Source organism: Pezoporus wallicus, unplaced genomic scaffold (genome assembly GCF_028554395.1).
Source record: "Pezoporus wallicus isolate ANWC-B61680 ecotype Strahan unplaced genomic scaffold, APGP_CSIRO_Pwel_v1 contig_420, whole genome shotgun sequence".
In the NCBI taxonomy this organism is placed as follows: Eukaryota; Metazoa; Chordata; class Aves; order Psittaciformes; family Psittacidae; genus Pezoporus; species Pezoporus wallicus.
The window spans coordinates 479,837-504,354 of NW_026636658.1; the positions used below are offsets into that span (position 1 = coordinate 479,837).

At 42.6% G+C, this 24,518-nt stretch overlaps 1 protein-coding gene across 1 annotated transcript in view; it reads right to left on the reverse strand.

The window, feature by feature from the left end:
• The window catches only part of DYNLRB2 (dynein light chain roadblock-type 2), a 201,958-nt gene extending 178,365 nt beyond the window's left edge, over positions 1-23,593 (reverse strand). Inside the window, exon 1 of the mRNA XM_057401157.1 lies at positions 23,590-23,593. Within this exon, the coding sequence (XP_057257140.1) occupies positions 23,590-23,591 (2 nt within the window). The 5' untranslated portion in view covers positions 23,592-23,593. The remainder of the gene's footprint in view (positions 1-23,589) is intronic.
• Positions 23,594-24,518: the final 925 nt, after the last annotated feature.

The window sequence follows — 24,518 nt, forward strand, 5'->3', positions numbered from 1 at the left end:
TTTATTAAATCAGAAAAATAGGATAATCATGTGACACACAATCTGTGTCAGCCAGAACCATTTCTTGTTTATCTCGAGAGACTGACAGGATCTTCTTACCAATAATTATTAGCGAAACTCTTCAGAAATTAACTTCACATACAATCACAAACACAGCCAGCAGGGAAAGAAAAAAGAAGGGAGGATATCAAATAAATTATTTGCTGCCAATGAATGAGAATGCATTTTCCATTTCTGCCATGCTTCCATTCTAATGTTTCCCTGAGTACCCTGGAAGTATCAGGATGAGATTCACACACTCGCACAAAGCCCAATTAAAGAGGCTTCATGCAGAGCTTTTGCACAGAAGACTGAATTAACTCTTGTGCCCTTGTGTATACATGATGTGTGAGCAAAGGGACGAAGGAGGACTGCGGCAGGACGCTTATGTTATAGTAGTCCCCTAAGAAAGCTGGGACAACATTTCCAGGGGTTTCTGTTCACACATTCCAGTGGCTTTGTCATGGATTACTCTATTACTCTACACCAAATCTTCTATGTGACATCCTGTTTGGGTCTGGAGGTGTATGGATTGCTTCTTGGAAGGGTAAAAACATCAGACACCCCTCACTTCTATCCCAGCTGTCACTGCAGGAGGAAATGGCAATACATATCACTGGAAAAGTGTCCTTGGGTGAATTATTCTTACTAAGATCCCTGTGCAGTGGTGGGTAAATGCAGCCTCTCCATTGTGTGAAAACAGAATGTTAAAGTGGCTCTACCAACATCTAGGGAGACTCAACTGGAAATAAATCCCTTTTGGACTTGAACACCCTTCCTTGCTAAGATGTGACTGCTCTTTCCTGCAGTACGGGCAGTGACTCTGTATTACCAGCCACGTAGCAATCATCTGTTCCTCTCTACTTTTTTTGCTCTGCCATAAGGAATCTTGATTCATACTGTCTTTTCCACAGAATTGTTTTTTCTACACAAACCATGCCTGTTACACACCTAGCTAGAGCCACAGCCGGCACGCTTCAGCGACGCGAGGGTCAACGGAGATTAGGAAAATCAGAGGGGATAGCGCAGAGACATCGCGATTCCCGACATCTCCCGATCCCCGAAGCCCCAGCAGCCCTTGCGAGAGAGAGGCTGACGTGGAGGGGGGCGTTTCCACGGTGACGGCGGGAGATTTAAAAGCGGCCTAAACTCGCTACTAGCTAAACTCGCTACTAGCATTCAGTCAGCTGATCGGAGCTAGCCTAGCTAGAGCCACAGCCGGCACGCTTCAGCGACGCGAGGGTCAACGGAGATTAGGAAAATCAGAGGGGATAGCGCAGAGACATCGCGATTCCCGACATCTCCCGATCCCCGAAGCCCCAGCAGCCCTTGCGAGAGAGAGGCTGACGTGGAGGGGGGCGTTCCCACGGTGACGGCGACCACTCCCCTGCTGCTTGCCTTGAAAAAGCCTTTGAGAGGGCAGCGACCGGTCGCTGCCCACCGGGCACAGGGAGGAACAAGCAGGTCGTGTTGCTGGTGTCCCAGACTGCGCACCAATATGGTTGCTTCCAGAAAGAGAGCTTGCAGTAAGGTGACTACAGCAACTCAGACAGAGACCCCGTCCCAGACCGTGGCTGTTCAGGTCTCTGGGTGCAGGGAGTGCCAGAGCCTGCTGCTGCCGGGGGAGGGAGGACAGCATTCCACCTGCGTGAGGTGTGAGCAGGTAGAAGATCTGCTTAGCCTGGTGGCAAGACTTAAGGAGGAGGTTGAGACACTGAGGACCATCAGGGAGTGTGAAAGGGAGATCGACTGGTGGAGTAACTCCCTGGCGGGCCAGTCAAAACGGTTCCAGGGAGATACCCCCCAAAAGGGGAAGGACCCCCTGCCTTCTCACACAGAGGGGGATGGCCTGAGGCAGCCCCTGCCCTGTAGCTGTTGCGCAGAGGTAGGGGACCAAAAAGACGACGAGGGTTGGAAGCGAGTTCCGGGTCGACGTCGTGGGAAACCCTCCCCCCTTCCTGCCCTGCTTCCCCAGGTGTCCCTCCATAATAGGTTCGAGGCCCTGGATCTTGAAGGAGAGGTAGGTGAGAATGTGGGGCAAGGCCAGCCCACAAGGCCACATAGGAAAAGGGAGTCGACTTTGCACCTCAAGACTGCCTCTGTTAAGAAAGAAAGAAGGGTCATTGTAGTAGGGGATTCCCTTCTGAGAGGAACAGAGGGCCCGATATGCAGAGTTGACCCTCATCATAGGGAAGTGTGTAGTCTGCCTGGAGCCCGGATCAGGGATATCACCAGGGCGCTCCCCAACCTGGTGCACCCGACAGACTATTACCCGCTGCTGGTCTTCCAGACAGGTGGGGAGGAAGCTGCTTCCCGCAATCTGAGGGGGATGAAGAAAGACTACAGGGCCTTGGGGCGGATGGTGAAAGAGTCTGGGGCTCAAGTGATCTTCTCCTCTCTCCTTCCATCTTCCACTGATGATGTGGGAAGGAATGGGAAGATTCAGTTCATGAACAATTGGCTTCGAGACTGGTGCTACAGGCAGGGCTTTGGATTCTTTGATAACGGCTGGTTTTATAGGGCACCAGTCTGGACAATGACAAGTGAGAAAGGTTTGTCTCACAGAGGGAAAAGGATGCTGGGGCACGAATTAGCAGGGCTCATTTGGAGAGCTTTAAACTAGATTCGAAGGGGGATGGGGTTGTAGCTGGGCTTGCCCCAGTGGGGCAGCGCTCCAGAATTAATGAAGACTGGGAGGCCTCCTACAATCCTAGGGTGAAATCGGTGTGCTCAGCTCGCTCCCTGAAATGCCTGTACACCAATGCGCGCAGCATGGGAAATAAGCAGGAGGAGTTGGAAACCTGTGTTAAGTCAGGAGATTATGATCTGGTGGCAATTACAGAGACGTGGTGGGACAGCTCACATGACTGGAATATAGTCATGGAAGGCTATGTCCTTTTCAGGAAAGACAGGCCAGCCAGGCGGGGTGGTGGGGTTGCTCTTTATGTGCGGGAGGAACTACAGTGCACCGAGTTCTGTCCAGGGACAGATGATGAGCAAGTTGAGAGTCTGTGGGTGAGAATTAAGGGGCAGGCTGGCAGGGGGGATACTGTTGTAGGTGTCTGTTACAGACCACCGGATCAGGGTGAGGAAGTTGACGAGGCCTTCTACAGGCAGCTGAGAGCGGCCTCACAGTCACAGGCCGTGGTCGTCGTGGGGGATTTTAACTTCCCTGATGTTTGCTGGAAGGACCACTCGGCAACCCAGCCGCAGTCCAGGAGGTTCCTCCAGTGTGTGGATGATAACTTCCTCCTGCAAATGGTGGATGAGCCGACCAGGAGAGGAGCGCTGCTGGATCTCATCCTCACTAACAAGGAGGATCTGGTTGAAGCAGTAAGGGTTGAGGGCTGCCTTGGTTGCAGCGACCACGAGATGGTGGAGTTCAGGATCTTGTGTGGCAGGACTAGTAGAATACCAAGTAGAATTGCAACCCTGGACTTTAGCAGGGCAAACTTTGGCCTTTTCAAGCAATTGCTAGGGGAAATCCCATGGGCAGGGCTGCTTGAAGGTAAAGGGGCCCAAGATAGTTGGTTGACATTCAAGGACTACTTTTTCCGTGCTCAAGATCGGAGCATCCCGACACGTAGGAAGTCAAGGAAGAGGGCCAAGAGACCTGCGTGGCTAAATAGGGAATTGCTGGGTATGCTCAAGTGGAAGAGGAGAGTTTACAGGTCATGGAAGGAGGGGCTGGCCACTTGGGAGGAATATAAGGCTGCTGCTAGAGGATGTAGGAAGGCAGCTAGGAGGACTAAGGCATCCTTAGAATTAAACCTGGCAAGAAGGGTCAAGGACAGCAAAAAGAGCTTTTTTAAATACATGGCAGACAAAACTAACACCAGAGGCAATGTAGGCCCACTGATGAACGGGATGGGTGCCCTGGTGACAGAAGATAAAGAGATGGCAGAGTTACTGAATGCCTTCTTTGTCTCTGTCTACTCTGCTGCGGGCAGTCCTGAAGAGCCCTGTACCCCTGAGACCTTAGATGAAGTCAGGTCGACGGAGCGGTTTGCCTTAGTCGATGAGGAATGGGTTAGAGACCAGTTGAGCAATCTGGACATCCATAAATCCATGGGTCCAGATGGGATGCACCCGCGGGTGCTGAGGGAACTGGCGGAAGTCATTGCTAGACCACTCTCCATCATCTTTACCAAGTCTTGGGAAACGGGAGAGGTGCCTGAGGACTGGAGGAAAGCAAATGTCACTCCAGTCTTCAAAAAGGGCAAGAAGGAGGACCCGGGTAACTATAGGCCGGTCAGCCTCACCTCCATCCCTGGGAAAGTGATGGAACACCTTATCCTTGGTACCATCTTAAGGCATATCAAGGATAAGAAGGTTATGAGGGGCAGTCAACATGGCTTCACCAGGGGGAAATCATGTTTGACCAATCTCTTAGCCTTTTATGAGGAAATAACACAGTGGAGGAAAGTGACTAGAGTCCTGCATCTGGGCAGGTAACAACTCCCAGGTATTATTTAATATATTCATCCAGTACTATCAGCAAGTTTGCTGATGACACTTGAGGGAACGACCTGTGGATAGAGAGCAGGGAGTAAGTGTAGGGAGAGAGGGAACAACCCCACCTGGGGTCTGTTAGAGAGCTAGTGGACGACAGGATGACCATGAGCCAACACTGTGCCCTTGTGGCTAAGAAGGCCAATGGCATCCTGGGGTGTATTAGAAGGGGGTGGTTAGTAGGTCGAGAGAGGTCCTCCTTCCCCTCTACTCTGCCCTGGTGAGACCGCATCTGGAGTATTGTGTCCAGTTCTGGGCCCCTCAGTTCAAGAAGGACAGGGAGCTGCTGGAGAGAGTCCAGCGCAGGGCAACTAAGATGATTAAGGGAGTGGAGCATCTCCCTTATGAGGAAAGACTGAGGGAGCTGGGTCTCTATAGTTTGGAGAAGAGGAGACTGAGGGGTGACCTTATCAGTGTCTATAAATATATAAAGGGGGAGTGTCACGAGGACGGAGCCAGGCTCTACTCAGTGGCAAACAATGATAGGACAAGGGGTAATGGGTACAAACTGGAACACAAGAGGTTCCACTTAAACTTGAGAAGAAACTTCTTCTCAGTGAGGGTGACGGAACACTGGAACAGGCTGCCCAGGGAGGTTGTGGAGTCTCCTTCCCTGGAGACATTCAAAACCCGCCTGGACGCATTCCTGTGTAACATTATCTAGGTGTTCCTGCTCCGGCAGGGGGATTGGACTAGATGATCTTTCGAGGTCCCTTCCAATCTCTAACATACTGTGATACTGTGATACTGTGACTGGAGAGCAAGGCTGTCTTTAAATGAAAAAGCCCTGCCTTTTCCTCCTTGCGTTCACACAAGTTAAATATGACTTCTTGCTTCTGTCATTCATCCCATTAAGAAAACCCCAGACTGCCAAGTACAACTTTATTTGCCAGTTTCCAGTGGATGGCAGGCGCTTATACCTGAATCATAAACCCTGAAGGAAGGGCCTTATCTGATGTGGTACACCAGGCTTAATGGGCTGGTATATGCAGCTGCATCACCTTGGGTAAGAACTTAAGCAGAGCCTCTTCTAACTAGCATGCTTGATGTTACATGCATTAGGCTGGAGGACACAGGTGTTTATATTTACAGACTTAGTACTTAAGTGGTAGGATCTAATTGAGCAATATTCTAAACTGGTTTGATTCAGTTTGAAATCTCTGCAACAAAGATTTTGGATCAAATGTGGTTTGACCAGTTACCATCTTCGCTCAGACTTACTAGTAGGATGGAGATGCATTAATGTGTTGATGATGTAAGAGTGAAGGAAGACTTTCTTCACCCGTAGACATTACTGCTGAACAAGTTGTTCTGGTGATTTACCCAGAAAGCCCTAAGTGTCCTTATAGATGTAAAATTTCCTTTTTTTCTTTGTTGAGCAGATGGAAGACTTAGATGGAAAGGAATAAAAACATAATTTGCCAGAACCCTCAATCATAATCAAGTTTGTGCAAGTTATACTCTACAAGTGTAACAACAATGAAACACAAGGAGAAAAGGATGCTTTCCTCAGGCAATTCTGAAGACATAAAAGCAATAAAGCAGCATACTTCAAAATAATGTGGAGATACATGACTGCGCTAAATAAAAATGCTTCTTTAACGTACTATAAAAAAAAAGATGTTTAGTTAGATTTATCATTCTTGTTACAAATGCAAATTCACTCCCTGGACTATGCCACTGGCTCTGAAAACGTCCAAGGGATGTTTGGGGCCCACTGTTTTCTGTAATTACTTAGCTGTAGTTTCATTTGTTAAAGATCTAACTAGATGATTCCTTCTTTTTGCTCCAAGGTGGTAAACGGGACACCTTGATCCCTCAGATAAGGTTTTTGACTTTTAGACTATATTTAAGCCATGTTTTAACTGGGTATAGTGTGAGGAATTATTTGCTTATTAGTTGGCATGAGTTGCATTCAAACCTGTGAAAAGACATCTTTTAAACTAGTTTTGCAAATAGCAACACATGTTAATTGAAAGCAACCCCACTCCCCAAATCCTCACTTGATTGGCTTGGGAACATTCAAAACTAGTGAGTTTCATTTCTGCAGCCTCATTCAACCATTGCAATGAGCAAATGAAACAATTGTTTTATTTGTAAGAGGAGATTATCCCTTGAAGGCAGATAGAAGGATACTGCCTACAGAACCCCATTTGCAGGCACAAAGAGCGCTTAGTCAATTTTTGGCAGTGATACTGAAGCTATTAGTTTTGGATATGAGTTCACTGATGTTCAGTACTGTAGATTTCCAGTTAGTTCATGAAGGGCCTTTAAAATTACACACAGAGCTTCATTAATTGCCTCAGAAAAGAAGAAACAAATATCAGGCCTTTAAAGTGTATGTGCACAGAATGGCCATTGATTTCAGTGAATATTCCCCACTGGAGGATGGATCCTGCACCCTGGGAAGGCAACCACAGTTTTACTGGTTGTTGCAGCAAGCACTGGCTTTTACAGGATTGGGCCCCATTTGCTGCCATGTGGCTATCTGTCTGTCTACCTATCCATCTAATTATCTATATAAATGGTTTATGTACACATGCTTTACATGCCTAAATGTAATCCTGATTCATTCTACTGAAAGTTAACAGCCATGGTTTTAACTCCAATTGAAGACCAATACAAGATGCTGAAGACAGTCTTTCAAAAGAAAGAAGCAGAAATCCAGCTTCATAGTCTTGAAGGGTTTTTTTTTTGTCCTTTCTCCATTTGATAGAGTAGTACCTGAACATTTGTTCTACTCCAAACTGTCCATAAAGGAGAAATTCCTATGCCTTCCTTGCAAACAGCATGATCCCTGATCACAACAAATTGATTTATTTAAATAAAAATAATGATCTTCTTTCTCTTCTTCAGCCCCAGCAGCAAAATCCCATGTAACCCCGATCAGCAAATTGATATACTTATCTTCTTTGCCCTCCTTTCTTGAACCCAAACAATACCACCCTGATCTCCAAGTAATAAGAAAATGATTTATGCAAACAAAAATAATTATCTTTCTTTGCTCCCCACCCTCTGACTGTATAATCTCAGCAGCTCCTTGCTTAACAAATTGAATTATTTAAATTAAACAAATGATGATCTTTCGACATCTGTAGAGCACCTTTGTGGCAGCCCCCTACCACTGCCACCACTTTACCCATATGCTTAGAAGGATTTATTTTAAAATATAACAGTATTTCTAACTAACCTTGATACTTTGTGATTGCATTAGTCAAGCTCATGGGAGCTCTGTTACTGTGCCATGAAATTAGGACACATCTCCTCTGAAAAAATAATAAAAGTAAGTTAAATAAGTTACCTTCCTCCATATTTTTTATGGCAGGGATAAATATTCATTTAATTTCCCAGGAGGAACTCTGCCGGAGGTGACTGTATATGGTTTACCTATACCCGTCTTTATCGCTGTGCTGCCCACAAGGTTGTTTGCAGGCAGACCTTTGAAGCATTTGGAAACTTGGTGCACAAGTATGTGCTACACCACCACCTCACCTAAAACACTGATAGAGCCACCTAGTGCCAGTGCTTCGTGACAAACACCAGCAACAGCTGATGGGTGAGATCATGAAATCCAATGGTATCATCCATTATAGAATTGTAGAATCAACTAGGTTGGAAAAGACCTTTATGATCATCAAGTCCAGCCTTTACCCCAGGACAACTTTAAGGGTCTGTCAAACCAACTTTGTATTGTTAAGGATTCTGGCCTGTCACTGGCAAAGCTTTCATAGGCAAGAGGAGAGACAGAATCCTACTTAAGAACCCTTGATGTGGTCTTTTTGTAAAAACCTTCCATGTTAGATAGTCCTGAAGGTATATAAATGCATTTATATGTATATGTATGTGCATTTTTTACTGTGCTAGTTTTATTTAAGATTGTATTTTCTGTGCTGTCCAACCAGTGTCTCTGTTTTGTGCAGCTGCTACTTAAACAGTCGTTTTGGCATTATACAGAATTACATAATTATATGTGCCATAAGCAAAAGTGCAAATAGTCCCACTTAACACCTAATCATATGATATCTGTTGTGAAATGCTGGCGAAGATATGACTGTTACTTTGCTATTAGCTCTGGTTCTTTGGAGTATGGGCTGCAGCTGGGATTTGGCATAGATGGAAGAGGGATTAAGTGATAGTGGGAGCCTGAGTGAAATGTATATAGAAACATTCTTTCCTCGACCAGTTTCTGTGGTGTGCAATACTCTCAGAAAGACACTGGTGTTAACCAGTCTTCCAGATTGTGAAATACTTGGGTTTTTTTGCAGTTCTTTCACACTGTCTGCTTTTCTTTCAGATCCACTTGTGCTCTCCAATGGAAGGCAGTGACATGACACAAATGGTAGCATGAGATTCTTACTGTTCTATTCAATAATTGATTCTCCTGGATGGATTATAGCTCCTCAAAGGTTGCAAAGAGAAGTAAGAGTGATTGGAGAGCATCAAAACCATTAGTTCCTTACCAAAGCCAGAAAGTTTTCACTCACTTGGATTCTTCCCCTTCAAGGTCTAGAGCTCCTTGTGACTGGAAATTCACTGGAAAATTGTTGAGGTACTATTAACAACTTGTTTTCTTCTTTCTTTTTCAGTACTTTTAAGTGGGTTTTGTAATGTGAACACTGAATTAGAATTCGCCATGTGGAAAAACAGGTTGTGTCCGTTTATATGATTTCCACAAACTCTCCATAGGAAATCCAAATGACCAAAAACTGGTCATGAGGTTGCAAAATAGAAATATAGATACATCTGAAGGTTCTCAAACCCCACCTTTGTATTTTAAATATATTATTAATTCTTCCAAAAGCCGGATAATTAAGATTTTTTGCATCTGAACACATTTGGAGATAAGAGTCTCAAAATATACTTGGATATTTGATTAAGAAAATTCAATCTCGTGAAGCTTTGGGCTCTGATCCTCACCTTGCATAACCTTTACTCCTGACTTGGAGACTAAAACTGAGGTGAGACTCAGTCTATATGGTTATGCAAAAATGTTCCCATGAAAGAAAATAATCATCTTGTTCTGAAATTATATGTGGAAGATTATGGCTTGGAGCCTTTTAAAAAAATTGGCCTATGCTTGCCAGAAAGGCAAGTATTTCTGCAGATGGCTTTGAATTAGTAGGACATGAAATAATGTCAATGGTACTGGTAAGAGGATTAAAGTACAGTTCTGACATTATTGAACAGTTTGCAGAGACCATATTAAACAGCCACATCAGTCCACAGGTCAGCCTTGCAGTTCCTCTGCTAAGCAAACACAGATGTGGAGTTCCCTTTCATGGTCATCATTTCATGCCTTTGACAGATGTTAGGCTCCTGGGACTAAATGGCATATTTACAGCCTGACCATTAAAGATACTGTTGTTTTAGATCATTAGTGGACACCGACTCTGCATCAGTAGTAAAAGGAAAAAGCAGGAACTCAGGACACTGGGTTGCACTCCAGTGCAATACACACGTATAAGTGGAAAACTAAGTTGCTAGAAAGTTCCCTGGTGAAATATTGGCGGCTTTTTCAACTTGCTGACAAAAATCCTCCTTAAGAATCCAGTAGGTTTTAAATCTCTTGTTCTTTTGGGTTGATCTTCTCTTTATTTTGCCAAAGCTGTCTATGGAGTTGCAGTGGTTGAATTTCACAAAGCAAGAGCTGTTCAGCTCATGTCAGCACTGCCAGGCCTCTGTGCTTGTTCAAAGTCTGTGTAAATCTGCTGGGACTACAAATTGGCCAGAAGAAATTGAGGGAACGGTCTGTCTTACAATATTCCTGTTCCTTTTCTATTCCAACAGAAACTTTGGCAGTTCTTTAACATTTTCCTCGGTTTTTTGTTTGTCTGAAACCAGGAGTGTGAAATGAAGAAAATAAACAAAGCAACTCTGTGATAAGCAAGGGAGGGTTTATACACACATAATGCATGTTCTTGTGTGTGCGTAGTGAGGGCAAGGTGGGACAGCTTCTTGTTTATGTGAATGGTTTTGCCTGGATCAATCCTGAAAACTTGTGCAGTTTTCAAATACAGGTAGAATTACAGGTAAGCTATGTGTCAGGGTAGAGTTCCTGAATGTAGAGGTTATTGACAGAGAATTTTTATAGAAAGGAGAAGATAAATCAGCTGATAAATTACAGAGACTTTGGTCAATAATTGTTTCATATGATGCAAATTTTGAGTGAAATTTTCAGCATACAGCTGCTCTGTGTGCAGCCACTTCTTCCTGCTAAAGGAAATAAACATGCAACCGGAGAGTGTAGCAATGAATTACATTCCACCTCAGAAATGCTTTAGCATGTCTTCAGGAGCGGCTGCCTGCTTCAGTGATGGATTATAGCTTAGCATGGGATCCCACAGGCATGGCAAGGTATTTATGTAGTGTTCTGTTTGCTCAGACACTTGGAACAAATGTACAGTCAGTGCTAGCAGAAATCACAGTATCACTATCTCCCACTTTATTTCATTTATTTATATTTAGCAAGTGCTGGAATATTACAAACCACCAAGCGCAACTGGAGCTGGAATATAGCTTCCAAAGCTTATTTACAGTAGGTCTTACTAACAATGGTGAAATGGTATATTACTTTTTAAGTAGTGCCATTGATTTCAGGGGGTCCGTTAGAGGGAGGTTCCATTCCTCATGTAGCTGAGCGTATGTTGATTTGGCCTCATGTGAAATGTCGAAAGAACTCCTTTACTGCTATGCTCTTAAATGCATGAACAGTTTGAAAAGAGCCCTACCCCTGGCCCTCACCAAGAAGCTAATAATAGTGCAAAATATGGATGGGGCTGGCAGGGTGCTGGTTTTGCAATATTTCGTGGCTTTGCAGGAAACAGCAATACATGCTCCTCAGTTAGTACATGGATGGATGTGCATTCCATGTGCTGTTTTCCGCTCTGTACTTAAACCAATACAAAATTCCAAGGAGAAGATTCACTTCAGTAGCAAAGAATGTCAGGTGATGTTGATTTAAAGAAAACATTAATCAATCCAGATTTGCTTGGAACTGGGCCCAGGTTCACTCAACAGGTTGGTGAACCTTAGCAAATGTTTCTGTGAATCTGTTGTGTGTTTTGACTTTGTAACATGATCTGAAATCATCTGAGTTTCATGTGGTTTTGTTGCGCATGTCTTGGAGCGCTTGTGGGTGAATTTAGGGAGACACAAAGATGTTGTATTTTGCATGATGCAGTAAGGTAAGCAGTATTTCACTTTTAGCGACACTCCCTGAGACCAAACTGAACAACGGTTGATGCTGTCAGCATAGTTTTAAAAGAGATTACCACTGTCTGTCAGTGTTCCAGTGTCTACAGTAGTTTTTATTTCAGAGCCAAGAGACAGTCTTCAAATTGTATTGTAAATAACGGTATCATTAGATTTAGCTGTTACAATTTTTTTCCCTGTTTCTGATAAATGTCAGAATTTTTACTGCTTAGGCATGTGCTGAGTATATTAGGTTTCCTGATGTATACTGGTTTAGAGAAGTTATACAGTGCTAGAAAAAAATTGGACTTTATTTTGAGCCTGTGGATGAACAAATTGTGTTCTAATTACAGTTTGTATCTGAATTCATAAATAGGTATACCCATCCTCCATAAATGAACATAGTTTAAGATTAATCTTCCCCAATCAGGTGAAAACCATTATGAAGTGACCCTTTCTATTAATTTTTTTTCTAGTCCAAGCTAGAGCCCAATAGAGGTGTGAGACACTCAGCACAAGGAACAGAGTCTGATTCATCAGAGGATGTCAAATTCTGCATTCCACTTCAGAGGGAGCAGCAGAATCTTTTTGCTGGAGTTGGGATTTTGGAGAAAAAGACTGGTGGGAGGAGCTGTTCATTTTCTTTTTACACTGTTTTACTGCCTCATAATTAAGACATATTTGTAGATCAGTGTTATGACAAGTAGCTTAGAGAAAAGCAGAAGGATTCATAGAGGGTGGGTCAGTGAGTGTAGCTTGGCTTGGCATATATACAAGGTCAGGCTAGGTAATTTCACTGTCTCTTCTGGTCTTAAACTTGAGGAATCTCTGAAGAAGGAAAAATCAAAGTCTGCAAAGGTAATAAGTAAGAAAAAACCATAACAGGCTGGAGTGTCCTTTAGTACTCCCAAGGTTCTGCCCCTCCTGACCTGTCAGACTGTGGCACAGCCATGAATTGAACAGTCCTGTCAGTCCATTCAGAAGTACAGTAGGAAGGAAGAACAGTTTGCCAATAATATTCAAGTTGAAGCTGACATCTTTATTCTCCTCGGGAAGAGTTGTGTTTGCACCTGCTTCTATCATTGCATTTTTCCACTAAGGTTGTCTCACTTATTTAACTTGACACATGGAGCACCCCTCAGAGGTCTTTGAGATTCAAACCAGCATCAGAAGTGACAGCCCAGATAACGTAGGTAATCATATCGGAGCTTGTGGGACTGCACTGACTATTTTTTAATTGATAATTCCAAGTTTCTATAATAAATTTATTTCTTAATTATGTACGCCATGTCATACATGGTAGCTAATGATTACCAGTAGTTTTATGTTTGCAGCCTAGAAGATATCCTCTTCCTTAACATGTAATCATGACTTTCCTTCCAAATTAAGATTTTCTGAGAAAGAAAATAAACAAAGCCTACACATTAAATACAATTCCTTCCAAATAAAGGAAGATAAATTTAAGGTATTAAATTAAGTGATTTTAATTAGCTGATCATTTCAGGAAGATCATAAAACATTTAAATAACAGCAAAGTTATGTATATTTAAGCAGTTTTATGGAGAATTAAAGTCTTAAATGGTAAATATAAAATGTGAATACAGAAGTTGATAGAGGAATGTTAATTGCTTTTTCTAAGTTTCTCACATGGCCTGGGATGTTATGAGAGGTATCGAGAATTACATTTGTAGTAATAATGTGCTCAATCCAAAGCTTATTAAAGTCCTTGGAATTTTTCCCTGGATTTTAGCAGTCATTGTATGAAAACAACAAATGTTTTCAAATGTCTAATGTCCAATACTGTGGAAGTGGAAGTTACTTACATGCCAGAATTATGTATGTGATGTCAGTATTCTAAAATAATTGTAAATTTCTAATTGAAGTTTCCTTTTAGAAGCCAAGAAATTTAAACAAACTGACCTTAAGAACTTACCCAGTTCCCTTTTAAGCAAATAAAATTACATTTGCAGTTTACATACTAGGAGAAGCTGCAATGTCTGCGCAACAAAATGTGTCAATGAACTCTATTTATCATACACATGAATTTGCACGTCTGTTCATAGCTCACTAGTACTCTTCATTAGAGTACTACATTATAGTTTGATAATAATCAAATGCACAATGTTTGAAACTAATCAAATTCAAATCAGTTGTAGTAAGGCTGTAAGTCAGTCATGATGTATACATTTGTCTAAACTCATTGTAAACCACTTGGAAATGAATATCCCATTGGAAGGAGAATCACAGAAAGTGGACATCAGCAGAAGGTTTCCTTAATTCCTTGAAACTATTTGTTGTTCTGGGAGAACCTGAAAGAACCATGGCCACATCTCTTCCAGCATGAGTATCAGGATTTGGATGGAAGTGGTAGCTTTCCATGCAAGCATTTTACTCCATGTAGACATAGGAATCACGTTGCAGGGACAACTGTTCCACCAGCAGTGAAAAAGGAGTGGGATTGCCATCATCTGGGTTTCCTTATGACTACATTGTTGTAACTGTACAAGGAACAAATAATTTAAGGGACTTGTAGTTCTGACTGCCCAAGGGAAGAACCAAGAAGAAACAGTTTTTTTCTCCATAACAGGTTTACCCCCACCACTGGAATGATTTATTTCAGAATTTAGTAGTAGATCAGAAAGTGCAGTGTTTCATAGAACCATAGAACAGTTTGTGTTGGGAGGGACCTTAAAGCTCATCCAGTTCCAACCCCCTGCCATTGGCAGGGGCACCTTCCTCTAGACCAAGTTTCTCCAAGCCCCTGTGTCCAACCTGGCCTTGAACACTGCCAGGGATGGGGAAGCCACAGCTTCTCTGGGCACCCTGTGTCAGCGCCTCAGCACCCTCACAGGGAAGAGCTTCTTCCTAATGTCTAACCTAAATCTCTTCTTTGTCAGTTTAAAGCCATTTCGCCTTGTCCTTGTTTGTTTTTATTTGATCAGTAGTGAGACAACTTCCATTGCTCTTTATTGTAAAAAGGTGTCCTGATGCAGATGAATGTGCCCTGGCAGGTAACCTGGGGTGAGGTATCCATGTGTCTGGTGTCTCAATGGCTGGAAGAGGTGATGCCTGACCTTAAAGGCTGTATAGAGCCACCACAAGCATTTCTGGGACAGGGACGTGCATGGAACCAGAGTTCAGCCTTATGGAGAAGCTGCCCTGCCAGTCTGCGTGAGAGAAAGGATGAAGCCATTGTAAACCTGGTCTTTTCTTCTTCAAAGCATGTAACATTATGCACAGTCTGAGGCACGCGATCTAGAATGTTGCTATGCCTCTGTTTCTTCAGCTGTTGGATGGGGATATTATTATGATCTTGTCTCGGATGCTGAGAGGGTTAATTAATTATGCTTATGAAACCCTTTGAGATTCTCAGATGAAAGGTGGCTTTAGAATTGTTAGGTGTTATTATAAGAAAAAAGAATGATTTTATTGCTTCATGTTAATGGTTAACATCTGCACCACAAAACCTGCTTGATCACATAAAGATTCTGCTAAGCATTTAATCCTAATTTGCAGGCTGATGCATATTCATTTTATTTAGAAGATTAATTTAGTCATCAAAGGTTAATCTGCCTCGGGTTTGTAATTAGACAGAGCAGTGACTTGGCGTCTCTGGGCTCACCCTGGTTGCACTGGGTTTTTGGGGTGGGCAGGGCTGTAACTGTCACCAGTTTTCACTTCCAGCTACTGCTCGGTGAAGGCTTAGTTTTTGGAGAAGTTAAATGGTGAATGGGGAAAGCGTTGGCCAGTTCAGAGATGAAAAACAACAGGAGATGAACAGGCAGATGAACAACCCCCGTGTAGTGAATCTCAGAATGCTGGTGTTTACTCAATGAGATGTCAGGGGACTAAGTGTGTGTGTGGAGGGGGGGGGTTAATATCTGTATGTAAAAATGTTTAACAGATTTCACAATACTTTGCTGTGCGAGTCCTGCCCCTCACACAAAATTACTGAATAGCAGTATGCAGAAAGTGTCTGAAATGGAAAACTGTGAGGCTTTCTGCTGAACATGTCAGATTTTAACATTTAGCTGATGTTAGGAGACACTGTTAGAAGGCTAACGTGGCGTGTGACAATGTGACCTGTATCTGCTTGTCCCCCTGAAAATTAAGCCTTTTGTGCTCAAGGTTGGCTCCTTTAATCAAATGACACTAAAGAAAATGTGGTCTTTGTGGAGAATGAAAATGATGTTTCCTTCGCAGGTACACCAGAAGGCATCTTTAATTACTGTTTATAAAGCTGGCTGTTACTTAAGTGTGAAGGATTATTAACGGCATGGAGTTGTCTTTTGAAGTAAGGAAGAACAGTTGCTGCTGCTTTGTCATGCCCTTACCTTTCCCCTGTTGCAAAGATCCAAGAGGGTGTGTGCTGCACGCTGCTGTGCTTCAGCAGTGTTGTTAGACAGCGAGGCAGCCTCCAGCTGCAGAAACATCGGGTGATGGAAGGCCAGCACAACGCGGAACGTGCTCAGCCTCACTGTACTAGTGTGTCTATAAAGATGTGATCAGTGGAGATAGGGTTGTCAAAGGGCAGCTGTGTGACTTAGTGATCCAGCTCAGGCTGGGTCCTTGGGTGGGAAGTTCAGTGTGCTGGACAGGAGTGAGAAGGTGCAGGTGAAAACCTTGCAAAGTGAAAATTTGTCTTAAGAATAGTGCTTTACTCAAAGTGAAATCAGTACGTGCTGTGAAATAAGTACTGCAAATGAAAATCGTGATACTAGAATTTAGGAAGTTGGCCAAACTTTTACATTTCAGTGCAGCTTGGTGTTGGTTGAGTTCAGAATCCAGATTCTAGGAGGTTTTTGCTTCCCCCCCCAGCTCAGTTCTCACATCTCTATTATTATTTGCCAGTTTCCCCCTCCTCTTTCTGGTGCAGAACTTGAGAAGCATCCAAGAAGGGATTTTGGAGACCATAAACAGATTTTAATTGAGAGCAGCCCTAAGTCAAGTTACGTGCCAGCTTGACTATCAGAATATAAATGAAACCCTCATTGTATTGTATTTTAATTACTGTGAAGAACAAGTGGCCTAACATGACAAAGCTTTTAACTTAGCAGTTATTTGATAGCTGGTAAGGTAATTTTAGATGGACGATTACAGCTGTGGCTTCTTGTCTTCTTTGCTTTCATTTTTACTTACCTAATGACTGTTCACTGATTTGTCATTCAGACTTGAGGTGAACTTCTAATTCAGTTGCTTATAAACTGAGAGGCCTGTTATTGAAATCAGACTTGCTATTTCCAGTTTAAAGGGCAGAGAAGTTTCTGGTGTTTTGAAGGAAGTTAAGTGTGTTTTGGACGATTTGCAAGCTGCAGGGTGACCCACTGCTGGTCAACTGTAAGCACTTGTCACTTTGTTCTTTACAATGAAGATAACCAGCCATGCCATGAGAGTTTGTGGTGGCAATTCACTGCAACTGGGGGGAAAAGAAAAACCCAAACAGCAAGAATACTTGTCACTCTAAGCAAATACTGGAACAGTGTTAGTTGCTGTTAAATCATTCAAGCCCTTCTGTTCTATGTAAGAGACTTAGAGTGAAATTAAACACACGTTTGCCACAGATTTTAGACTGTTTCTGCTTAGTTGTCTCCTCAACCTGAGCCTTTAGCAGCTTCACTTGCATCTTAATGTTGAGCTGATTTGTATGAATGGTAGATAGGTACTACGAAAATGTGGACTGTGAGCTTCATCTGTCATCCCTGCCACTGTATCCCTGACTTCAGTGAGCTTCCAGAGGAATGAGTCTGGCCCACAAGACGATGCGAACTGTCAAGAAGACAAACCTTGTTCTCATCCATTTGAAATGTTTGTGGGAAAGAATGCCCTAAATATTTAGCAGGTTGTGTAATTTGAGAGGCAGTGCAGGTTTTTTTTTTAATTTTATTTTTCCCCCTACCTTTCCATTTTCTTTATTAAATAGAGGAAAACCTTGCCTTAGGCCCAGTGTGCTTATGACAGGGAAAAAAATACCTGCCAGAATCTCCATTATTGCTCAGGCCTGTATATATTGTTATTGCTCTTGTATTTGTAATAGCAAAAGGTGACTATGCCTTTTATGAAAAATTCTGTTTGCAGAAAAATAGCCTCTTCCCTGCACCTTTCCCAAAACCAGCACAGTGCATAAAGAATCCGGGAGGGTTTCTGTTTGCTCAGTTAATGCAGCAGGGCTCATAGCAGCATGTGTGTAAGGACTGGTCTCGTGTGCAATAGCTGGCCACTGGAGTGACGTGCCTGAGTGATGCAGAACTTGGAATCAGGAGAAAGCAGAGATGTTTTAAGCCAGTTTGGCTTCCCTTCACTTGATTCCTTTGGGAGTCAGTGCAGCTGCAAAAAGAGTGTCAGTTAAATCTCTTAGAGACCACCCTATTTTATGGTGATCAGGAAACCTAATGTGGAACTTGAGTGCTTCAAGCTTCAGATGTCCCCGCTAAGGTCCCCTATTTCAGCACTCCTGAAAGGCAGCCAAACTGATTGCTTGCAACAACCACCAACAAAGATCTTGTCCCTTCATATTTAGACTGCAGGGAGCTGCAATGAGTCATCCTTGGGTGGAGAGGGAAGATCCTCCACCCAGATTGCCAGCTCAAGCTTGCCACTGGTTTATCTTGTGGTCTTAGGCAATGTGTTAAGTTCTGCTTCTGGAAGACCTCAGGGTTAAACTCTTAAATCAAAATTGCATCGCCCATCACCACTATATATTCATGTCTGACTGCTACCCATTGAAGTCATACATGTGCTAGGACCCTGAGAGACACCCATGTCTGTACCCTTTGACACATAGAAAGGCATAGCACAATGCTCATGAATAATGCTGAGTATGGGGATAGTCTCTCTGCACTCAGTGGGGCCATTCATATGTGTGCTTAATGGAAGGTCCCAGTCTGTCTATGCAAAAGCTCACATTTATGCGCCATTGAAGCTGCATAGCACTGCCCACGAAAGTCAGCATTTTTTAAGGCTTTTAGAGCATTCTTACCATTCCTCCCTTGTGCAGGATGATTTTGAAGCAGATTTTTTTTCTTTTTTGACTAGGATAGTTTAGGCTGTAGGTCCCTGACAGTGGTATCTTTCTCTCAAATAACTATGCCAACCCCAAGACTGGTTGCTGGTACCTTCAAAGGATGAGAAGCCAGCACCTCTGTTGGCTGGCAAGCCTTCTGTGCTACTGGGTGCTTCTCTTTCCCAGCAGAAAGAACTGTGCTTTCTGCCTTTGCCTTTGCCTAAGGGTGAGTTGTCCTTATTTACAGTTACCCTGTGGGCACAGGAAGTGATATTATATAAGAAATCATTTTGCAAGCCTATTTCTACTAACCATTGCCACTTCTACCATAATAGCAGACAGATTCAATATACACGATTCATGTTTCTGTTATTTTTCTGCTACAGTTTGCATGTGTTTTCCATTTAATTACAGTATATGAATTTTGTGTATCTCATTTTTTTCCCCTTCTTGCATTCAAAGTTGAATTTGATATCTGTGATATACAGATAAGCCTGTGGTAAGTCGTTTGATGCACTTTACCGTCTTAGGTCTGAGTCTCTGCAAATCTCTCAAGTGTTCTGAATATTTTCCAGCTTTGTTGGTGATGCAACAGTATCTGGAAACTGTAGTGGTTTCATTAGAGGGAAGAGTATCTCAAGCATTTAAAGAAACTTTGCTTAACAACATTAAAGACACCGAAACTTGTCATAACCTTTTAGTTATTAGAGAACTCTGCATCATTATATCTCAAAGCAAATTGCAAAGGACTGTGGAGAGGGAGAAAACTGAGGTGTTATGTTAAGAGATGACCAGGATACTACCAACAGAGTAGTTACAACACTGAAATAGGACCAGACTTTTGTGACTGAAACATTCAATGAGAAGCATGTCTCAAAATAATTTTTGCTTGGTGAACTTGTGGTGTGCTACTCATTGGATTCTTTCTTTATCAATATGTATTACCATGTTTGAATTGAGCTTGTTGTAAAGCTTTAAAAAGGAGATTTCAGTTCAAGTTTTGCATGAAAGAGGCCAGGTAAGATGGACAGAAACAGGATTTTCTGATAGCATTCACTCAATGTTTGCTCATATTGTATTTTAAACTGAATTACTGGAAATCTTGCTAACAGTGAGCTCTGCCTTCTCTGTAACTTTCCATGTGTTTCAGAAAGAGTTGAATTATTCTGCCACTTACCAAGAAGAAAAAAAACAGTATAAGAGCATTGCCTTAATGTATGTGTTTGGATTTATATTGCCATCCTGAAAGCAGAATTTTCCCATGTGAATGTAGAAGTATCATGGTGACTCTCCCCAGCTAATATTCAAGTCTCACTTTTTCTGAGCACATTGTCTGGGTGTAATGTCTTCTACGAATCGATCAACTGCACAAATGACACGTATTAAAAAAATGGGTAAATGCCTACTTAGTTAACACATAGCCCACAAAGGTTTTGAAGGCTTTATGTACTCTATTGAGTAAGTAACTATAAATAAAGCAGACTATTAAGAAATCTTTAAATGTGCATTATGCCATCAAACTATGCTATTTGGAAAGAGCTGTGGTGTTTGAGAAAAATTATACATGTTTTTAACAGCTGTCCAAATGCATATTTACACATACTTTAAGATGTACATAAAGCTATCCCCATGGCAATTCCTGGGCCCGCAACAAGCTTTATTAATCATTCTTTGAGTACAGTATTTTTAGTAGCCTAAACAGTATGAGTAGACAGGAGGCAGCTAATCATAGGGAGAAATGCTGATTTCAAGGGAGCGACAATACAACAATGTCTTTGAACTTAAAGGTCAGGATGTGTAAAGTCACTTTGAACTTACTTCTCACACAACCGTCAGTAGCAAATGGCAAAATATTGATATGGGATGTATGAAATATCCCTGTATGGTGAGTGGACAGGAATTTGTAGAACATACAGGTTTTTAGTACTGGTTATTCAGCCAGGTGACTAAAGAGATATTTCTCTTGCTGAGAACTCATAGCAGCTCATTCCAGTATCTGAAGGGGGGTCTATAGGGATGCTGGGGAGGGACTCTTCATTAGGGACTGTAGTGATAGGACAAGGTGTAATGGGTTAAAACCTAAACAGGGGAAGTTTAGATTGGATATGAGGAGGAAATTGTTTCCTGTTAGGGTGGTGAGGCACTGGAATGGGTTGTCCAGGGAGGTTGTGAATGCTCCATCCTTGGCAGTGTTCAAGACCAGGTTGGATGATGCCTTCTGTGATATGGTTTAGTGTGAGGTGTCCCTGCCCATGGCAGGGGGATTGGAATTTGATGATCTTAAGGTCCTTTCCAGCCCTAACTATTCTAAGATTCTCCGATTCTAACTCTCCTAGGCCAGTTCCAGCTGGAATTTGCACTAAGGCTATTATCTCTGAAGGTTGCTTTTTTTTTTTCATTACTTGATGTCATCTATGACCTGCAGATAAGTTTTGGATTTTGGATTCCCTAGACTCAGAAGCATCTAGTGTCCTAATTCCTGTTCAGTCCATAAGGACCAGAATCTACATGCTTCTTCTGGCTTCGTTTTTTAACAGGGGTATAGTACGATACTTGAAAGGCAGAATTTCTTTAGATAAGAAGCTTCAGAGTAGGGACCTTACTTTCCTGCTTGCCTCTGATGTTATCAAGCATTAATCCTAGTTAAGTAAGGATTAATGTTCAAACATGAGCAGGCTAGTGAAGTATCTTTTTTGGCTGCAGGGGAGACCTGGCAGTCTCCCTCTGCCTGCCTTTGGATCATTTTATAGACCTCATTTACATAAGCCACTTTACCTGTGAGTGGGGTGGAGGTTTCTGTATGGGATTATTAGCTTCTCCCAGTGTCACTGAGGAACAGGACTGGGATCTCACCTGCATCCAAGAATAATGCCCTGCAAAATCATTTTTTAGTTGCAAAGCTATGGAACCAAGTTCTCTGACTCTCTATCAGCTGGAAAGTTGTTTTGGATTTCACCAGCTTGTTTTATCACGTTAGAGAGCTCCTGTGTTAAGAAGACTTAGCTTAAGCAATCCTCTTAGTGTTCCTGTGAGACGTGGTTATATTTTAAATACAGTAAGTCAATCTGTTGTCCATCTCTCATGGGCAGCTTCATCAGGCCCCATGGGGCAAAGTTAATAGAATCTTGTATTATCTAAAGGCCCCTTTACAAGCAGCACCACTTAGTTTTCAGCTCTGCTGCTTATTTGCTAATTCCCATCTTCTTGCAAAACTTTCTAGGTACTCCTCTGGCACTCCGATTTCTTTATCTGACTTTCTGGGAGTGAACATGGCCCATAAAGACTCTTTTCCTTTTGGACATTTGTCAATTTTACCAATGAAAAGAATGTCTTTGGATAGTTATCAGAAGCTGGAGCTGAAAACATGTTTGCAATTACTGATGACATAGCTGTTTCTATTTGCTGCTCTCTCTTTTAATTCCAAAAAGTGATATTTTATTTGGCAGTAGATATAAGAAAATATGTCACTGTGTATAATTACAAAATGCTGTTCATTTCTGTCTTGTAACTGTGGGGGGTTAGTTGGTACAATACATTTGGTTCATTCTTGGCTCGCTCAACTGCATGACACACATTTAAATGTATTATTAATTATCATGTTAATATTCATCACCATGTTAATTGCCATGGGATCATATAATTCTGCATGCCTCCAAATTGATGTTCAAATGTATATGCAAGCATGAAAAAACCCCACTTAATGATTTCTTAGGACTCTTCACTAGGCCTGACATAAAATCACGTTGCATTCATTTTCTTCCAGGAGACTTGTTTTTTTTCAACTGACTTTAACCCCACCATGATATTTGCTACAAAACAAGATTCATCCCTGTGAATGGGCTTTGCAAAAGCTGCTTCAAACGTTCCTTGTGCTTTCAACCAGATTCTAAATACAAATCCTCAGCACTAGCTTTACTTTAATTTCCTAGGTTGCATCTGCCATCTCATCAGAGCAATCTGACTGTACACCACACTGAAGAAACTGCATAATATGTCTAGTGGCTTGGATTTTTCACTTGATATAGAACAAATACATGAATAATAGCTCTATAAGTATCTGTGATTTTTTTTAGTAGATAGCAAATTGTTTTGCAAGAGAAAATTCTACTAGAAACAGCAACTTGGAAACAGCGAATTTGTGGGTTAAAAGGTGAACCTCGATTTAAATGCTCATTGCCCAGGGATTTAAAAGAAAAGGCTTGTTACAAATATTTTGGGCTCAACCTCCTGTAAGCACAGACCATCCTTACCTGAAGCCTGTGAAATCAGTGGGAATTTTTCACTCTCTGTAAGTGCATATCAGGTTTCTAATGCATGTGTCTGTATGAAAGAGAGAAGGCATATAGCAGCTGTAATAATACTCTGTTTTTTTCCATAAAATGGGCTCATCCGAGGCAGACTTGTCTGTTTCTGAAAATGCCTTTGGTTCTAAGCGACTGCATCTGCTGCAGTTTGTAGATGGTTGGGTTATTTTCATTAATCCTGGTGAAGTTTTCAAAGGTTTTGGATACATTCATTATCCACTTATCTTAGAGAACACACGGCATTCAGGGAAGAGAGGGTGGCTTTAACTTCTTGCCTCAGAGCAGGTGTAAAGGCAATGTCATGAAACCAGTGTGGCACCACAACACTGAAAATGTTATTGTAGTGCAAGAACAGCTCCCTGCCAAAGTCCCTTTAGAGCAGTATATCTCGAGGTCAGGTACGTTCTGCAATCGTCACAAAACAGCCATGTAAATGAATTGTACGGGCCTAGCTCTGCTGTCATTGACATTTTTTCCCAAGTAAATACTAAGGCTATTTGGAGAAAATTCCACTGACAATTTGGTGGATAAAGAACTGGATGGATGGCCGCACACAAAGAGTTGTGGTCAATGGCTCCATGTCCAGCTGGAGACCAGTAACGAGTGGTGTCCCTCAGGGATCAGTGTTGGGACCGGTCTTGTTCAACATCTTTGTCGCTGACATGGACAGTGGGATTGAGTGAGCCCTCAGCAAGTTTGCCGATGACACCAAGCTGTGTGGTTCGGTTGATACGCTGGAGGGAAGGAATGCCATCCAGAGGGACCTTGACACACTTGTGAGGTGGGCTGATGCCAACCTCATGAAGTTTAACCATGCCGAGTGCAAGGTCCTACACCTTGGTCAGAGCAATCCCAGGCACAGCTACAGGTTGGGCAGAGAAGAGATTCAGAGCAGCCCTGAGGAGAAGGACTTGAGGGTGTTGGTTGATGAGAAAATGAACATGAGCCGGCTTCAGTGTGCGCTCACAGCCCAGAAAGCACCCGTATCCTGGGCTGCATCAAAAGCAGCGTGACCAGCAGGTCGAAGGAGGTGATCCTGCCCCTCTACTCTGCTCTCGTGAGACCTCACCTGGAGCATTGTGCGCAGTTCTGGGGTCCTCAACATAAAAAGGACATGGAACTGTTGGAACAAGTCCAGAGGAGGCCACGAGGATGATCAGGGGACTGGAGCACCTCCTGTATGAAGACAGGCTGAGAAAGTTGGGTCTGTTCAGCCTGGAGAAGAGAAGGCTGCGTGGAGACCTCATAGCAGCCTTCCAGTATCTGAAAGGGGCCTATAGGGATGCTGGGGAGGGACTCTTCATTAGGGACTGTAGCGATAGGACAAGGGGTAATGGGTTCAAACTTAAACAGGGGAAGTTTAGATTGGATTTAAGGAAGAAATTCTTTACTGTGAGGGTGGTGAGGCACTGGAATGAGTTGCCTAGGGAGGTTGTGAATGCTCCATCTCTGGCAGTGTTCAAGGCCAGGTT